The 18,203-nt window shown below is 46.6% G+C and overlaps 1 protein-coding gene across 3 annotated transcripts in view; it reads left to right on the forward strand.

Moving 5' to 3' along the window:
* crebbpa (CREB binding protein a) overlaps positions 1–18,203 on the forward strand; it is a 42,600-nt gene that overhangs the window by 20,720 nt on the left and 3,677 nt on the right. Inside the window, exons 6-30 of one of the 3 annotated variants that reach the window (XM_061064227.1) lie at positions 299–559; positions 1,105–1,204; positions 1,322–1,456; positions 2,524–2,641; positions 2,746–2,917; positions 4,239–4,301; positions 4,473–4,594; positions 5,607–5,819; positions 6,108–6,419; positions 6,681–6,833; positions 7,396–7,567; positions 8,074–8,192; positions 8,373–8,612; positions 9,918–10,006; positions 11,632–11,712; positions 12,017–12,073; positions 12,550–12,627; positions 12,718–12,785; positions 13,322–13,472; positions 13,873–14,019; positions 14,268–14,381; positions 14,465–14,630; positions 15,862–16,029; positions 16,170–16,331; positions 17,414–17,695. In XM_061064227.1, coding sequence (XP_060920210.1) covers positions 299–559; positions 1,105–1,204; positions 1,322–1,456; positions 2,524–2,641; positions 2,746–2,917; positions 4,239–4,301; positions 4,473–4,594; positions 5,607–5,819; positions 6,108–6,419; positions 6,681–6,833; positions 7,396–7,567; positions 8,074–8,192; positions 8,373–8,612; positions 9,918–10,006; positions 11,632–11,712; positions 12,017–12,073; positions 12,550–12,627; positions 12,718–12,785; positions 13,322–13,472; positions 13,873–14,019; positions 14,268–14,381; positions 14,465–14,630; positions 15,862–16,029; positions 16,170–16,331; positions 17,414–17,695 — 3,743 coding nt within the window. The remainder of the gene's footprint in view (positions 1–298; positions 560–1,104; positions 1,205–1,321; positions 1,457–2,523; positions 2,642–2,745; positions 2,918–4,238; positions 4,302–4,472; positions 4,595–5,606; positions 5,820–6,107; positions 6,420–6,680; positions 6,834–7,395; positions 7,568–8,073; positions 8,193–8,372; positions 8,613–9,917; positions 10,007–11,631; positions 11,713–12,016; positions 12,074–12,549; positions 12,628–12,717; positions 12,786–13,321; positions 13,473–13,872; positions 14,020–14,267; positions 14,382–14,464; positions 14,631–15,861; positions 16,030–16,169; positions 16,332–17,413; positions 17,696–18,203) is intronic. The other 2 variants (XM_061064235.1, XM_061064246.1) reach the window with 2 other exon arrangements.

The raw sequence follows: 18,203 nt of genomic DNA on the forward strand, positions 1-18,203 counted from the left end.
AACTACAATCTTTTAACCACAATCAAAGTCTGAACCCGGATAAATATGATGATGCTGTTTCCCCTGCAGGCGTTCATACATATATTCAGTCCGCTGCCGTTTGAAGCGTTCAGCCTTCTTTTAGCATTCTCACCGTATGCTGCTGTCTTATGACTTCATCCTGCCCCAGGTCAAATTGTGAACGCATGTGTATTTGATTCAACCCGCTCTACTCCAGGTTTTGGCACACAGTAGAAACATGTGTGTGTGTTTAGGTACTGTAACTGGTGCTAGCTGACTGCTCCGTCTCTCTCCACAGCCATGCTGAGCTCCCCCAACACAGGCCTCCAGAACCCCATGGCCTCAGTTGGTGTGGGCCAGCCCAGTGCTCCCACCATCAATACCTCAACCCCCATAGACCCCAGCTCCATGCAGAGAGCCTACGCAGCACTTGGGCTGCCCTACAGCAGCCAGGCCGCGGGGCAGACCCAAGCCCAGCAGGCTGCAGGCCCAGGACAGACTGCAGGCGCCCAGAATGCACAGGCCCAGCAACAGCAGCTCAGACCCATCAATGCACTTGGTAAGTCCAGGATGATTGTTCTCCTGTATTTTATGAGCAGTTAAAGAAACTTTAAAGAAGATTTTTTTCACACATGAACCTTTAACTGTATAAAAAGATGGAGGACGTGTCCCCACTTCCTCCTCTACTCTGCTACTGGTGCACACAGCAACACAGGAGTCTCATTGGTCAACAAAGCTGTCAATCATGGACATCATTTAAACCTCTTTAGAGCATCAAAAAAACTGATTTCAAACTATCAAATAAGAGGACTTGAACAAATCAGCGGGGTGATAACAACCATGCTTTAAAAAAGAAACCAGGTTGTAAATGTATTGTAAAGTTTGCCTCATGTCCCTCCTGCTAACATGGAGGAGGCGGGGTTTATGACCTATACGGTCAAAACTGATTGGCTAGTGTGAGTGCGCCCTTAGAGTGTGTTTGTTGTGTCGAGTGCTCTCCAGGTGGAGTCGTGGCGGCCTTTTTAAAACCTCTCTATGACTGAGCCTGGTGATAATCATCACTTCAAGGCGGGGCTGTTTGCTCACAGCGTTTTGTATTTACAGGTAACCAGATGGCTCTCGGAGGAGCGGCGATGGGTGTGGCCGCTTCAGATCAGACGAACCTGCACACAGACTCGCTTTCCAACACACTCAACACTAACAAGTGAGTCCTCGAACAACTGTGCATCTTTATACGCTGAATAACATGACGACTACCTGTACAGGTTTACGCGACTTAATGCTCATCTAACCTTTGACCTTCTCCTTCTTCCACCTGCAGTCAGCTGCTGTCAGACGGTTCTGTGGGCTCGATGGGAAACCTCCCGACAGCAGCACCCATCTCTGCCACGGGCACCCGGAAAGCGTGGCATGAGCATGTCACTCAGGACCTGCGAAATCACCTCGTGCACAAACTGTAAGCTCATTCTGCTGCTGGAAACGCGTTTGTTTTAGAGTGCACGATCACAGACGATCACAGACTATTATAGACGATCACAGACTACTATAGACGATCACAGACTATTATAGATGATCACAGACGATCACAGACTATTACAGACGATCACAGACTATTATAGACGATCACAGACTATTATAGACGATCACAGACTATTACAGATGATCACAGACTATTATAGACGATCACAGACGATCACAGACTATTATAGACGATCACAGACGATCACAGTCATCTTAGAGCTGCTTTCACACCTGCACAAATCTGAGAGCTGAATGTGTCTCTCTTCACCCGGAGTTTCTCCTCCAGCCTCCTCGTATTTATTCTGCAGAAAGTCAGAGTGAGAACACAGCAGGATATAATCAGGAGAATTCACCTGGAGCGAGTGGGAGGGGGTGGTGACGTTTATTCCCTGTGATCGCTGCACGACCATAGACTGTCTGCACGCCACCTCTACCATCTCCGTGCTCTAATGAACCTGCTGCATTATGTTTCCTGTTCTCCAGTATGTTCTTCTCTACTCTAAAACAAATTGCATTTTTGGGGACTTGTAGATGCTTCAAAACTCTTCCAGTTCAGCATGTGCATCAGGCCTGGTGAAAAATATGATTTTTGCTCAATAGAGCAGAGAGGATACTTTACCCGATTCTGTTGAACTACACAAAGCAATGATATAAAGACAGATATTCTTCATTAGAGCGTCGTAAGCATAACATCCACGTTGTTCTTTTTACATCACGTCTCGCCTCACGGCAGGAGACCCCGCCCCCTCCTGTCAGATCAGGAGGATATCTGGAGCAGTCCTCCTGAAACTCTCTAGATAACTCTGTAGACATCTTCAGGAGTGTTTGTGTGAAAACAGCTTCAGCTCTCTGTTGACTAAACTCTCAGGAGTTCTTAAAGTTGAGACATAGAAGTTGCTATACATATACATATATATATATATATATATATATATATACATATATATATATATGTGTGTGTGTGTGTGTTGTAAATGTTCGAATCCTGTTCTTCTGTGGCAGAGTACAAGCCATATTCCCGACCCCTGACCCGGCAGCGTTGAAGGACAGACGGATGGAGAACCTGGTGGCATACGCCAGGAAGGTGGAGGGGGACATGTACGAGTCGGCTAACAGCCGGGTAGGTCTTAACTCATCACGGCCGAACATCAAGCTTACCGGAAAGCATTAATAAAAGTATCATTCTTATATTCCATCTTCTTCTGAATCCCCCCCCCCCCTCAGGATGAGTACTATCACTTCCTGGCTGAGAAGATCTATAAAATCCAAAAGGAGCTGGAGGAGAAGAGACGCTCGAGGCTACAAAAACAAATCATCAACCAGGCACCTCTGGCGGCCCAGGGGACCCAGCAGCCTGGGCTACCCCAGACTAACGCCTTCAGCCCGAGGCCTCAGAGTGAGTACAGCGCGGATACCATCTTTGATGATTAGTTTCTGTAAAACTCAGACTAATCTGCATACTCGTGGAGAAATATGTGTTCATGGAGGTTAGGAAAGAGGACTCTGCTTTGCTGACACGTCGACCCTCAGGAGATCACTGATGCTGATTACATAACGATATGAGGATCTGTCAGTCTGTAGAGATTCAGGTTGTGTTTGGTCACACAGACCAACAAAAGCAGTTTCAAACGAGGCGTGGTGGGGTGTATCTCGGGCCCAGAGTAGTGACGAGTACCGTAAAATCCGGTATACAAGATATCTGTTTTGAATGTCTCTTATATACAGAAAAAAAAGTTTAAACTGTCTTACTGCGTGACGTTTTATATTGTGTTCAGCGATGTCTACAACGTGCAGTTTCTGTACAGCTGTGTCGCTCTTTTAGTTCTGTTTGCTTTCACTTTGTGGAGTTTTCTCTCCTACTAGCTACAGTACGGTAGTTGAGCTCTCAACCTGCAGGGAAAGTTGTGAAGCACTAGCTTCATCTGGAAATCAGATCTGGAAAAAGTTGCGCAGCCAGACTGGTCTGTGTCGCCGTCCCAGCACAGCGTGCACTCAGCTTTCAATACACACTGAATGGGGCTGGGTTTTTAATCACGTCAGGTCGTAGTGATAGGGGCTGCTGCCCCGCTGTGATGACGGCGCGTGTTTCAGTATTTTATACTGGTATATTGGTCGCAACCAATTTATAAGACGCAACCAACTTTTAAGATGAAAAAATAAGTATTAAAAGTGCGTCTTATACACCGGATTTTACGGTAGTTTGAAAACATCACTCTCGACCACTTGAATCAGCAACACCTCCTTTGTGATGTAATCGTTGACAGCATTTGTTATTTGTTGCCGTCTGTTTCTCTTCTCGCTGAACGACTATGCAGAAGGTTGAGCGAGCAGGTCGTCGTTGTCTGCTCGCTCCCGAAGCTTTCCATATTCTGCATGCTGGTTAATTTGAAGGTGAAGAAAGACGTCGTCTAATCGCCGCCTTCAACGGGCTCTGCTTCCCGACATAGTCTGTAGATTGACCCTCCTCTGAGTGAGGAGGAACGACGTCTAGAAGTGAAATCTAACGACGTCGACCCTGAGGCTGCTGGTGTTTGTTTACTTATTTGAACCCTCAGCCGTGCAGGCAGCTACGCTAGCCTAGCTTGTTGTGATGGGTGAACACTGCAGGTGTTCTCGTTGTACATGTGCAGAAGTCCGTCCTGCTCGGCGTGATCAGGCGGTGAATGTGTGCGTGCTCACAGGTTTTGAGACGATGTTTGTTCTCTCTTTCTTCACAGACGGACCCGTTCCTCTGCCCAACATACCAAACCAGATCATGAATCGCATGCAGGTTTCACAAGGTAATACTACCATATCAAATGTTGCATATATCGCCTCATACAGCGATGACGTGGAACTGCTCATTAGATCTCAGAAACTTAAGCTGCTTGTAAATCGACACGTGTTTAACTTCACCTGAAAGCTTATTTCACTTTCTGTTGACTGAGAATCATTTTCCACTTTCTGTTCAGGAATCAACCAGTTCAACCACATGGCTCTGCCAAACGCACAGATATCCCAGGCACCGATGGGAGCCCGAGCTGCCTCCCCCATGAACCACCCGCAGCAGATGAACATGAGCACAGTCCCAGCGGTGAGGAGGAAGGACACACACACACACACACACACACACACGTAAAGGAAGCTAGGTTTAGGGGGAGTCTGAGTCTGTTTCCCGGACTCAGGAGGGGATACAGCCTTTTGAACCCTTAGTGCAAATTAAACTTGTGTGTCAGAGAACAAGACCACAGTAAATACAAGGAAGGGGTCATTAGGATACAAAGTCAGGTGCTACTCGGATGGTCAATGTTTCCGAGTTTGGAAGTCATTCTTCCGACTTCAGTGTGTTCACATGATTTAAGTTCAGAAAGTCGGAATGTTGTAACAACAGCAAAACAAGCGTTGATGCTACAAAGAAGATCAGTGAAATGTAACTGTTAAAAGTTATATTTGATAAAAAAAGTTGATGTGCAATACGTGAATTAATAAAAAAGTATGTTAACATTAACAAAAAAATATTTTGCCCCCCATTTGATGACGATTCTGACATCAAATCAGGAAGTCGGGCACCTTATTCTTTACTGAGTTTCTGAGTTGTTGGTCCGACTTGAGCAGGTGTTCATGTGCACACCGTTGATGAAGTCTGCTTTGGTTTACAATGATTTTAGAACAGCTGACGGGGTACGTGATAATCCTCACTTGTAATGTAGTTTTCGTTTCGTCACATTTTTCGTCAATTAGATGAAGTAATATTATTTATCAAATCGTCAAATAGCAGCGTTTTGTCTCGTCAATTTAAAAATACCTTCGTCAACAAATATTTTCGTCATTTATTCCGTTGACGAGATTAACACTGTCAGTGACTGTCCGGTCCTCATGAATATGTACGGTGTTATGCCAATCAAGGTTCAGAGTTGTCCCCTGTGAAGTTTCAGTCGCTGCATCTCTAGACGTTGAGTTGCTCCTTTAATCAACTAGAGATTGTGGACAATCTAGACGACTAGAAGCTCTGCTGCCCTGCACCGGCACCAGTCAATCTGTGGTGATTATTTCAGGTTGTTACTGTGAATCACCCCTGACTCTGCTCATATCTTCCTGCCTTGTAGATGGGGATGTCTCCCTCCCGGATGCCCCAGGCCCAGGGCATGATGGCTGGACACGGTGGTGCTAACATGGTGGGCCAGACGGCCAGCCAGGGGCAGTTTCTGGCTCAGACGCAGTTTCCTCCAGGATCTGCTGCGGTCGCTGCGACAGGCACCATGAATGTCACCGTGGGGCCGGGAATGGGACAGCCGCAAGCACAGGCTGCCGTCACCCAGGTGAGACACAAACAGCGACTAAGGGGTGAGGAGCGATTTGTAAACAGAGCGGCTGCAAAGTTGTGTTCCAACTCGCTGCAGGGGAACTCAAACTTTTCAGTGATCATGAGAGGCTCTAATTAATCTTAAAGTGTTCTCATAGCGATCACTCTGTGTTCTCTAAACTTTGTGTGCGGTGTTGTGTTTGTGTGTTTGACTTTGTGTTTGTCTGCTTATTCTGTGTGTTTGTCTGCCTTCCCTTTCTGTGCGTGTGTGTGTGTGTGTGTGTGTGTGTGTCCTTCTCTCCAGCAGCAGCAGCAGCCACCGAGCGCTAACCTCCCCATGAATGCACTTGGCCCCTCGCTGGGCCCTCAGCTAGCCTCCTCCCAAACCCCCTTGCACTCCACGCCTCCACCTGCCGCCGCCTCCTCGGCCTCCACGGCTGGGGGGGCCACTAACCTGCCGCACCCCCAGCCCTCCAGTCGCAGCTCCACCCCCACTCTCCCTGGCCCTGCCCCAGCCCCGGGTGCCACCCCACCCCGCCCCACCCAGCCCCAACCCCAGATGGAGCTCCCCGCAGCAGCACAGACGCAGCCCCCGCCTCAGCCCCCTACCACACCGGTGAGACAGAGAACCTTCGCATGCCCTCCACTCTGAACCCCCCTTCCCCTGCAAGCTCCCATCCTCTTGACTGCCATGTACCATTCTGCCCCCATTCACATCCACCTTTCAGCATCCATCACTGGGAATGCTCCATCTTTCAAGAGATCGATAGCAGACGTGTTGGTCTGTGTCGCGGCTTCAGCCCTGCATGCAATCAGAACAGAGAAACTTGAATCAGAAGCTCATATCTGTCTCTACTCTCCCTCCTCTGTGTTGCAGCTTTCTCAACAAGGAGCCAGTCTTGATAACCGGGTGCCCACGCCGGCCTCAGCCGCCAGTGCCGACCTGCCCACCCAGGAGGTCAAAACAGAGACGCACCACGACCAACAAGAGTTTGAGGCCGCTGGCGGCAAAACTGAGCCCAAGATGGAGGTGAGCTGAAGCTTTGTGGTTCACTTTCCTCTAGTAGATAAGGAAGCTGCGCTGATAGATAGATAGATAGGAACTTTATTAATCCCTTGGGAAGGTTCCCTCAGGAAATTCAGATTCCAGCAGCAGGTAACACCAAAGGATAGAGCAGCACACAGATAAAAACACAAGTTTATATACAAATAATATACTGTACACAGTAGCAGCAATAGACATGTCTAAATGAAATATACCGGTACAGATTTATAATAAAATAGCAGCAGCAATAAAAAATGCAGCAGTTGTGTTGTTTTGTATTTGTCCTTTGTGTTTATAAATAGATAATTAACAATAAATAATGAATAATGCAAGCGGATTGTGTTGTGGTCTGATGGTACTCACTGATGCTCCTTCAGCGATGCAGACGACGCAGAGATCATTTATCTGATGGTGATTGTATGTTACGTCATGATTGACAGCTCTGTTGATAAATGCCGCTCCTGCAGCGCTGTGTGCGCCGCCATGTGCACCGCCGTGTGCACCGCAGAGTAGAGACAGATTCATCATTTATCTTTCTTGTCTCCAGACTGAGGACGACACTTCCTCAACGACGGTGAAGAAGGAGGAGCCAGAGGAGAAGCCGGAGCCAATGGAGGTGGAGGAGAAAAAGCCTGAAATGAAGACTGAACCCAAAGAAGAAGAAGAGGGCGGCGCCAACAGCACCACCTCCTCCTCGCCCTCTCAGTCACGGAGGAAAAGTGAGTCCAACGTCAAGCGTGGAATGAAACCTTTGTACGGTCTCTGCAAGCGTCGAGGGTTTTCTGCAATGCCATGTTTATGCACCCACCAGCGCCCCCGTGATTTATTCAGAGTTTCATTCAAAGTCCAGACTACTGTCTGATTTCGCTCTGAAGGTCTCGACAGGCTGCAGCCGGAGTTCAGGAAGTTTAATGACCCAAAGACAGTCAGACCTGCACATCGGTTTAATTTATTTGTTTGATGCCGATCCAATGTTCAAAAACGTGATTAGACGCCTGATGTAAGTTTGTGCAGCATGATCGGATTTAAAGGACGTTACTCGACTTTGAGACCAGATAGCAGCATCGATAAGCTTTGTTTTGAAAAGTGCAGTCGGGTCCTTCCTTATCATCAGGGTACTGGGGAGTCTTTTTGTAAAGCTAGTCTGAAAGATGTCGTCACCGGTTTCCCACACGGGGTTAAAGTCTGTTAAACATTCTTCTTATCTCTGGATCTTTCTTATTAGTCTTTAAGCCGGAGGAGTTACGCCAGGCTCTGATGCCGACTCTGGAGTCTCTGTACAGGCAGGACCCCGAGTCCTTACCCTTCAGACAGCCGGTAGACCCCATTCTTCTGGGTATCCCGGTAAGTGGCTCGTTTAACATTTTCTTATGACGAGTTTCAGTTTAGCTGCACTTTCAAAGTCCTGTTTGCATTTTTTATGAATTAGAAGATATTTGGTGTTTTTCTAAACATGTCTCGATGTTGTTGAAGTTTAAAAATCTGGAACTGTGAGGACACTGAAATGTTTGGTTCCGTCTCCAGGACTACTTCGACATCGTTAAGAATCCAATAGACCTGTCCACAATAAAGCGTAAGCTGGACACGGGTCAGTACCAGGAACCGTGGCAGTACGTGGACGACGTCTGGATGATGTTCAACAACGCCTGGCTCTACAATCGCAAGACGTCGCGCGTCTACAAGTTCTGCTCCAAACTGGCCGAGGTGTTCGAGTCCGAGATCGACCCCGTCATGCAGGGTCTGGGGTACTGCTGTGGCAGGAAGGTGAGATCAGGAGGGCGCAGTAATACAATGTAATACATTTTGTCAGTATCAATAAGACAAAAAAAGTTGAGCAGAATGTGAGTTAATGACAAACGTCAGGCATTTATCTGAATCCTATCATGTCTAGACTTTTTTTTTAGGCTCCGGTGCGCAATTTATTTACCAGACCAAAGAAATACCAGGGAAATAACAATCCGCAACATGACGGAGTTTACCGTTAAAGTTTTATTACGTGCAGGCAGAGCAGACAGTCGCCGAGTGCTCCGCTACCGGACACACTCAGTTAGGAACGCGCGTCAAGTCAACAGGTGATACAACACAATTCTTACATGTCATATTAGCTTAACAAGCTAGCACTAGTTTACTTTTAACGACTGAGTGGGTGAAAGTTATAAAATACAGTACTGCATAAGTTCTGTCCAATGTCAAAAAAAAAAAAAGCCTTAAAATAAAATATACTTCTTACTCCCCTGAATTTATAGAAAATCTTAAGTTTGTTTGCTAGTTACTTCTCAGATTCAGATTTATGATGCAAAAAAGGATGAATATACTATTTGTTGAAAACATCTTTATTATATGCCTCGGGAATTCACAAGGTATCCAGCTACAGGTATCTAAGTAGAATTAGCTCCAACTGTAGCAATGACAACAAAATGAGGAACACATTAATGCATTAAAAAAATATATACTGATATGTTTTTACTCTTCAGTAACTTGTTTGAGGGTATGTCTGTGTTGTTACTACTTTAGGCTGCATAAGGTTAAGGACAGAGTAGGCTTCTTATTTAGTATCAAAACACATTCCTCATTTATCATGATCTAATCTCAAAATGCTCCAAAAAGCCTCATTTGAATGTTAGAATAGCTAGATTTTTCCTCTGGGGGACAATCCCCCCAGACCCCCCTGACTTCATTTACTTTTAACTTCTTTAAAGTTTTGTATAGAACACCTGATGCACCTGTTAATTTATAGAGGCATAAAATTCACCTGGCTGTAGGTCAAATTTGTTAAAAAGAAGCAAGCTCATATCTGTCAGCCTAGATCTTGAGCTTCAAAAAGGAAAAATGTGTCAGTTTTATTCCTTAGATAGAAAACACTTTTTAAAATAGTTTTTTTTAACTTGTTTTATACGTTTTCAGTCAAAATGTTTTTTTCTGCTTTAATCCCTGAGGGTGGGCGGTGGGGACGTTAAAGAGGGTTCTAATGAAATACTAAAGTTCAGACTAAGAGCTACTCTTCAAAGATGCTGATGGAGAGGACGACTCTTTTTCTGACCATCTGTTTCATGTCATTTATGTCTGCAGTACGAGTTCTCCCCACAAACCCTCTGTTGCTATGGCAAGCAGCTCTGCACCATACCCACTGGAGGGACCTACTACAGCTACCAGAACAGGTAACTGTGTGTGTGTGTGTGTGTATTTGGACTTTTTAGGTCGGGTACAATCACTTCTATCTGAATCAGTTCTCTTGCCCGCTTCCATCGCTGCAACACCTGTTGGTTTGACCTGATAACTGGTCTCATATATGACAAACCGAGGGGCGTCCAAAACGGCCGTGTGGGGGTGTCTTAAAACCGCCTACCTTCTCTGGTCCAAACAAATCCAGAGCATTCAGGACCAGAATCTAAAGTTAGAAGGAGGACATACTGGCTGCTGCATTGTTGTCAGAGAAGTCAGCACTTCAACATGTTTCCTTAATGTCTGATCATATAGTAAGGTACCTTTATCATTTCACTCACTACACATCTTACTGAGTGGTAACGTGTGTGGACTTAACGTCCACACAAATTGGCCCTTCACTGCACTAACAGGGGAAACTTTTTAGAGCATCAGACAGTGGGAGAAACCCAGCTCAGCATCACTGGAGTGAAAGTGTGAATCCCCCCTCCCTCCACTTGATGATAATTTAACACTCTGGTTAAGGCCACAAACAGCCTTTTCCTCTCAGTTGAAAACCAGCTGATGGCTGCTTACACCATGTCACCTTGCACCTCCTGCTGCACAAACTGTGTTACTGCAGCCCTTAAACCAGGCAGTTAGAGAGCGCTGCAGCTCAGCAGAAGTGGTGATACAGCACAGCCTGACAGACAGCGTGAGACTCCTGCAGCGCCGACCATTTACACTCTGGATAGTAGCGCAGGGAATCCACTCTCTCTGTTATCAAACACAAAAGACAAGTTTCACTTTGTGCACGATGAAGCTGCCACATGGTGTAAAATACTACAGTTACATAAAGAGCAGCAGGTCATCTATCTGACCACCTGATGATTTTTATTCTTCAAAGTCTACAGCGTTCATTTTCTGTGTCGCTCTTTAAGTCCCGTCTGTTTTTCACTTTGTGGCGTTTGACAGCCTGCGAGTCGTTCTGCTCGCCTCTGCTGGTCACTCGTTGACTTAAACTGCGGAGTCTTTCAATCACAACAGCACGCCACTGTACATGCATATCATAATTTAATTCAGTAATTTTGTCTTTGTTTCAAATGTTATGTATATTTTTCCTCATCAAGGCAACGGCGATCTGTAAATAGTTTGTATGTTTGATGATGCTGTCTTAGGTTTCTGTCATTGAAGCTCATGTGTAGAAGCATCTTATGTAAAATTTCAATAAAAAGTTGATCACAAAAAAAGCCCAGCACGCCACACGCTTTATTTACTGAGCAGTAAACCACCGCCTGACCTCACGACGGAGAAAAGATGGTGAAGTCACGCTTCCAGCCTCGCTATCTCGTCCCAACTTTGTTCACAATCCACGATAAGTTGGAGTTCATTTTTAACTGTATCAGGTGGCGTGCCGTGTTTGATGGTGCCGGCTGCACTCGTGGTAATGGTACCCCGCTGTACCGTACCATGCTGAATCACGATTTCCCCCATTCCCCTGCTGGCCTGCACTCAGACTGCTCCAGGACTAACCGGGCCTGAGCACGGTTAAACGTGAACGCTTCACCGCTACCAGAGGTCACGCTACATCTGGAGAGTTGAATGTGCTGATTGATAAATGTTTTCTTCTTCTTTTTTTCAGGTATCATTTCTGCGAGAAGTGTTTTAACGAGATCCAGGGCGAGAAGGTGACGTTAGGAGACGATCCCGCACAGCCACAGACGTAAGTGAACCAGATGAAACCCAACGCCACGCTTTTAGAAACGAGCCCGTTGACGACGTTCACGTTTTATTTTGAGGACAAATAAAATGGAAACAGTTAAAGTGAGACGTTTCCCAGCTGTCGTTAGTGGATCCAAACCGCCGGGCTTAGACGTCATCTTTAGCTTCTTTATCTTCAGACATGTGGTCGGATTCTTTCTTTAACGGCGTCTCAGCGTTTGTCGACTTTTTGAAACGACCATCGGCAGCGTGGTCGGACTAAAGAGTATTTTGACTTGATCTCCTCTTTGTGTTCTTCTCCCCAGGATGATCTCTAAAGACCAGTTTGAGCGGAAGAAGAACGACGTCCTCGACCCTGAACCGTAAGTAGAAGGCGCCTACTTACTTTCCTCGCCGTCAGTGAGCAAGGCTGACTCTGTCTGCGTTTAAGTGTCTTCTTCTTCTCTGAAGTTCGTCTCATGTGTGTTTAATCATCATTGGCTGCGTTTCCTGCTCGCTTGTTTTCTGCCCCCACATCTGGCTTTGTTTGTGTTCAGGCCGGGAGTCTCTCTCTCTCTCTCTCCCTCTCTCGCTCGCTCTGCCTCTCTCCCTCTCTCTCTCTTGCTTGCTCGCTCTCGCTCGCTCTCTTTCTCTCTCCATCGCTCCATCGCTCCCTCTCTCTCTCGCTCTCGCTCTCTCTCTCTCTCGCTCTCTCTCTCTCTCTCTCCACCTTGTGGATCCTGTGCTTTTGCTCCTCTTCCAAACGGTGCTCGGGCGCCGTACGGATCGCCTTGTTGTTGTAGCGGCTAACTGATCTTTGAAAGCTGCTGTGAATACGTCTCCTCTTGCTTCCCTTCAGGTTTGTTGAATGTAAAGATTGTGGACGGAAGATGCACCAGATATGCGTCCTACACTACGATGTCATTTGGCCGTCTGGGTAGGTTTTCAGTCTCTACGTAACGACGATTTCTGCACACGGCGCTGGATTATTGTCACGATGCCTTAACTCTCGTCTCTCTCTCTTCAGATTCATCTGTGACAACTGTCTAAAGAAGAGTGGGAAAACACGCAAGGACAACAAGTTCTCTGCAAAACGTGAGTTCAGATTCACACTCTCTGTCTCTCTGTGTCTCTCTCCCTCTCTGTCTCCCCCTCTCTCTCTCTCTGTGTCTCTCTCTCTCTGTCTCCCTCTCTCTTTCTCTCTCACTCTCTGTCTCCCCCTCTCTCTCTCTCTCTCTCTGTCTCTCTCCCTCTCTATCTCTCTGTCTCTCTCTCTCTCTGTGTCTCTCTCCCTCTCTGTCTCCCCCTCTCTGTCTCTCTCTCTCTCTCTCGATCTTTCTCTCCCCCTCTCGTCATGATTACTGTTCGGTTTTACGACCTCGACCACGTCCACCTGCACACGGGCTGCACATGCCTCGCTCTCATTGACTCCTTGTTATTTTTTATGTTGGCCTCGTGGTCTCACTGGTATTTTCCTCCTGCTTTGTACCCTTCTAGAACATGTGGCCTTCATAGCATCCAGTGTTCTCAGTCCTGAGCTCTATCAGTCCTGATCTCTCTCAGACCTGAGCTCTTGTGCTCTTGTCTTTTGACCCTAAAGTTGAAAGGTTTCTCGTATGTGTTCTGTGCAGGGCTGCAGTCCACCCGATTGGGAATGTACATAGAGGACCGTGTGAATAAGTACTTGAAGAGACAGAACCACCCGGAGGCCGGAGAGGTGTTTGTGCGAGTGGTGGCGAGCTCGGACAAAACGGTGGAAGTCAAACAAGGAATGAAAACGAGGTGAGAGCATCACAGGCGGGACGGCAGAGGGTCATAGGTGCAAACAGATTCAAAGATTCAAGATTCAAAAAACGTTATTGTCTATAAATTACCTTTTGTTGAGGCTCAACATGAAAACATACAAATATTCACCTAACACTCACATTAGGTCATAAATAGTAATAGGTACATAAAAAGTACCCTAAATAGGTAAAAACACATATGCCCAGCATTTAAAAAACATTGCTTATCTAGCCTTGTTTGAAATGCGTATTGCAGTGGGACTAAAATAGTTTCTGTAAGTTTTCTTTTTCCCCAGTGCTACTCTAAAACGACTGCCTGAGGGGAGCAGCTGAAACGTGTAGTGAAGCTTGCGTGGTGAAACAGTTTTTCTTACATTCATCTTTCTGTCTCATGTCAGGTTTGTGGACACAGGTGAAATGCCCGAGACCTTTCCATACAGAACCAAAGCACTTTTCGCCTTTGAGGAGATTGACGGCGTGGACGTGTGCTTCTTCGGCATGCACGTGCAGGAGTATGGCTCCGAGTGTGCATTCCCCAACACCAGGTGTGTACAGGAGACAGTGTTAATCTTCACACCATTTTCTAATTTAGCCATAGTCTCCTGACGAAAATATTATTTATCAAATCGTCAAATAGCGGAGTTTCGTCTCGTCATTGTCATAGTTGACTAATTTAAAAATACCAAATATTTTCGTCATTGACGAGATTAACACTGACAGGAGGTTAATGTAGGCGGTGCTGAAAGGATCAGGTGCTGGTTAGTAACCATGCTCCCTCTCTCTGCCTCTACAGACGGGTCTACATATCGTACCTGGACAGTATTCACTTCTTCAGACCGCGGCTTTTGAGAACAGCCGTGTACCACGAGATCCTGATCGGCTATCTGGAATACGTCAAGAAGCTCGGGTAAGCCTCACACTGCTTTGAAGACGCATCATGGGAATGAGAGTCTCTGGAGATTTCTTAACATATCAGCCTTTATTTCCCAGGTATTCCCAAGGTCACATCTGGGCGTGCCCTCCCAGTGAAGGAGACGACTACATCTTCCACTGCCACCCACTCGACCAGAAGATCCCCAAGCCCAAGAGGCTGCAGGAGTGGTACAAGAAGATGCTGGACAAGGCCTACGCAGAGAGGATCCTGCACGACTACAAGGTGAAGAGGAGGACTCTCCTTTCAGATCTGAGAACAGAGTTGTACTCGTGCTACTGTAGGGGTTATTAACTGGTAACATGTGAAATATTAGACTGAATGAAACATGGACGTAGTCTCAGATAGTCTCTGAGACATCAACCATTGGTGTCTGAAAAGGCGTTTTAAAGCCAAATGATGGCGGACCCCGTATAAGGCTATATCTACCCAACTATATCCACCCACCCAACCCAAGTCTGCTATGTGACGATTTCTGTTCATCAAAGTGTACAGCATGCAGTTTCTGTTGCTCTTTAAGTCCTGTCTGTTTTCACTCTGTGGCGTTTGCGCTCCTGCTAGCTACAGTACGCTGCACACCTCTGCTGGTTGTCCTTAACTGAGGAGTCCGTCAATCCAAAGAGCACGCCACATGCTTCATTTACTGAAGCATCATTACGACCTCACGACATAGAAAAGGTGGAAAAAGTCACACAACCAGCCTGGTCAGTGTGTTTCCCAGCACAGCGTGCAATACACAATGAATGGAGGTAAATTTTATGAGGGGGCGTGCATTGGGTGATTGTTTCGCTGAACTCGCAGTTATGACAACATGTGTCAGCATTTTATCCAGGTATATTTGTGGCAGCGGTGTATAAGACGCAGTGTACTTTTCATACAGCGGGTTTTATGCTAAATCAAGAAACGGGCAAAGAGGTGGAGCAGGGGCGGACCTTAGTCCTCCTGGCAAACAGCTACAGCGCCCCCACCTGTCATTCAAATCAGACACACCCCCACCTGTCCCTCAAATCGGCCACGCCACCCACCTGTCACTCAAAAAGCCCACATCTGTCACTCAAATCGGCCACTCCCCAACTTGTCACTCAAATAGGCCACACACCCACCTTTTACTCAAATAAGACTCGCCCCCACCTGTCACTCAAATCAGCTATGCCCTCACCTGTCACTCAAATAGCCCACATCTGTCACTCAAATCGGCCACGCCCCCACCTATCACTCAAATCAGCCACGCCCCCACATGTCACTCAAATCAGCCACGCCCCCACCTGTCAGTCAAAGTCATGCCGGGCTCCTCGCCCCTCAATATGATCAAAAGTGAATTTTTTCCACTTCCTCATTGTTTTCGTTGTTTAACACTGGAGGTCGTTTGTTAAAGTGTACTTTCAGATTTATCAAAGACGAGATTCTTTAAAAGCTTGTCTGATCCGTCTCTCTCTCTCTCTCTTGTTGTTTTTAGGACATTTTCAAACAGGCGACAGAAGACCGTATCACCAGCGCTAACGAGATGCCGTACTTTGAAGGAGACTTCTGGCCCAACGTTCTGGAGGAGAGCATCAAAGAGCTGGAGCAGGAGGAGGAGGAGAGGAAGAAGGAGGAGAACACGGCGGCCTCTGAAACTCCTGAGGTCTGCTCTTTGTTCAAATAAATATCTTTTGATTCCAGTCAGACTTTAGAACAAAGTGTGACTGAGGATCTGAAGCACCGTTGAAGACGACCTCGCAGTGGCGAGACGTTAATAACACGTCTTTGTTTTTCCCCTCACAGGGCACGCCAGGTGACAGCAAGAACGCCAAGAAGAAGAACAACAAGAAGACCAACAAAAACAAGAGCAGTGTGAGCCGAGCCAATAAGAAGAAGCCTGGGATGCCGAATGTAGCCAACGATCTGTCCCAGAAACTCTACGCCACGTTGGAGAAGCACAAAGAGGTCCGACCCGTTTGGTTTTTGTCCCGTCAATTATGGCGTTTTCACACTAGGCACGATTGTTCGGTAACGTGACAGAGTACGATTCCTCCCCGGCTGGTCTGCGTTCACATTAGTAACCGTTCTGTAGGGGGCAGTATGCGCATTGGCAGAATGAAGTAACCATGGCAACCACTCACAGACTGGGTCCATCCTGCTAACTGTTTATTTTGTTTCTGAGACGCCAACAACGACCCTCTTCCTACTTCCTCATCCAGCATGCAGCTCAGGGGTGGAAACGGGCCGCGCTGCAAGGATACAACGGTTTTTGAAGCCGTAGGAGCCGTTTAGAATCACGTCATATAGCGGTCCACTTCCTTGTTTCAGCATTGGTTGCGTTCACATCTCCCGCGGATCGTACTTGAGTACACCTCTTCTCTGTACCCGAGTACAGTACTTTTGTGTTCACACTGATCAAAGGAACCGGACTTTGTGGTCAAGTGTACTCTGATCCAGGCCGGGTCCCTGATGTGAAACCAGCCTTTAAGTTCAACAGAGATTAAATGAAGACTGGATTTGAATTTGATGACGAGGTTGTCGCCAGCAATATAGCCGCGAGACGGTTGCTGCTGACAGGCCTGTCTTGTGTCGCTGCGGCCCCTGCCGGCTAGCGCCCGGCGGCCGCAGCCACCAAAAAAGACCGGCCTGTCGGCAGCAACCATCTCGCCACTATATTTATATTTTTTCGCCATTATCAGCTTTCTCCATAGAGCCTGTTAGCATAGCTTCCAAGCAATATGGCAGACGTTAAGTTTTGATTCTGGGAGTGCCCACCCACTGATCTGTGAATGGTCTGTAGCTTCAGTGGTCGAAAATATGAGGAACTAGCGTTGTAAAAAAATCGTCATTTTGCGTCACTGGACGCTCCGACTTAAAAATACAAAGATTTCACATCTCAGGGGAAAATGAGGGCGTGATGCACGATCATTCAAAAATACTACCAGGTTTCTAATGATACAAAGCTTAATGCAAATGGGTGAAGTATCCCTTCAAGAAACTCTATCAGCTTCTCCGTCTCTCATTCCGCTGTGTCCTCTCTGCTGAAGGTGTTCTTTGTGATCCACCTCCACTCTGCTCCCATGGCCAACACCCTGCCGCCCATTGTTGACCCGGACCCCTTGCTCTCCTGTGACCTGATGGACGGCCGTGACGCCTTCCTGACGCTGGCCAGGGACAAGCACTGGGAGTTCAGCTCCCTCAGGAGGTGCAAGTGGAGCTCCATGTGCATGCTGGTGGAGCTGCACAACCAGGGACAGGACCGCTTCGTCTACACCTGTAACGAGTGCAAGCACCATGTGGAGACACGCTGGCACTGCACGGTGTGCGAGGTGAGATGAAGCAGATATTAATATGCAGCTCTGTGTCAGTATGAATAAATGACTTCAGTGGGTTTCTGTCCGGAGAGACAGGATAGGATAGTACTTTATTGATCCCCAGAGGGGAAATTCGGGCGTTGCAGCAGCACAGACAAGTAGGGTCATACAAGATACACATTAAAAATAATAGATTAGATAAGATAAATAAAAATAGGGGGTATATACAAGTACAAAATGAATGAATGATGAGGTCAACTGCAGGGATTTGAGACAGTATGTGCAGGGAATGGCAGGATTCAGTGACAAGTGATGATTAAAGTGACTTGGTATGATCAATACCAGCAAGTAATGTAAATCAGAGAAGAGAGGCAGTGTTGTACCACAGTAATGCAGAGTGCAGTTATATAATGTAGTATAATATAGTGCAATATAAACAATAAAGTGTAATATAATTAAATGTTATATAATATAGACTAATATAATAAAATATATATAAGAATATACAGTATATATATTGATG

Source organism: Labrus mixtus, chromosome 2, assembly GCF_963584025.1.
Source record: "Labrus mixtus chromosome 2, fLabMix1.1, whole genome shotgun sequence".
Classification (NCBI taxonomy): Eukaryota; Metazoa; Chordata; class Actinopteri; order Labriformes; family Labridae; genus Labrus; species Labrus mixtus.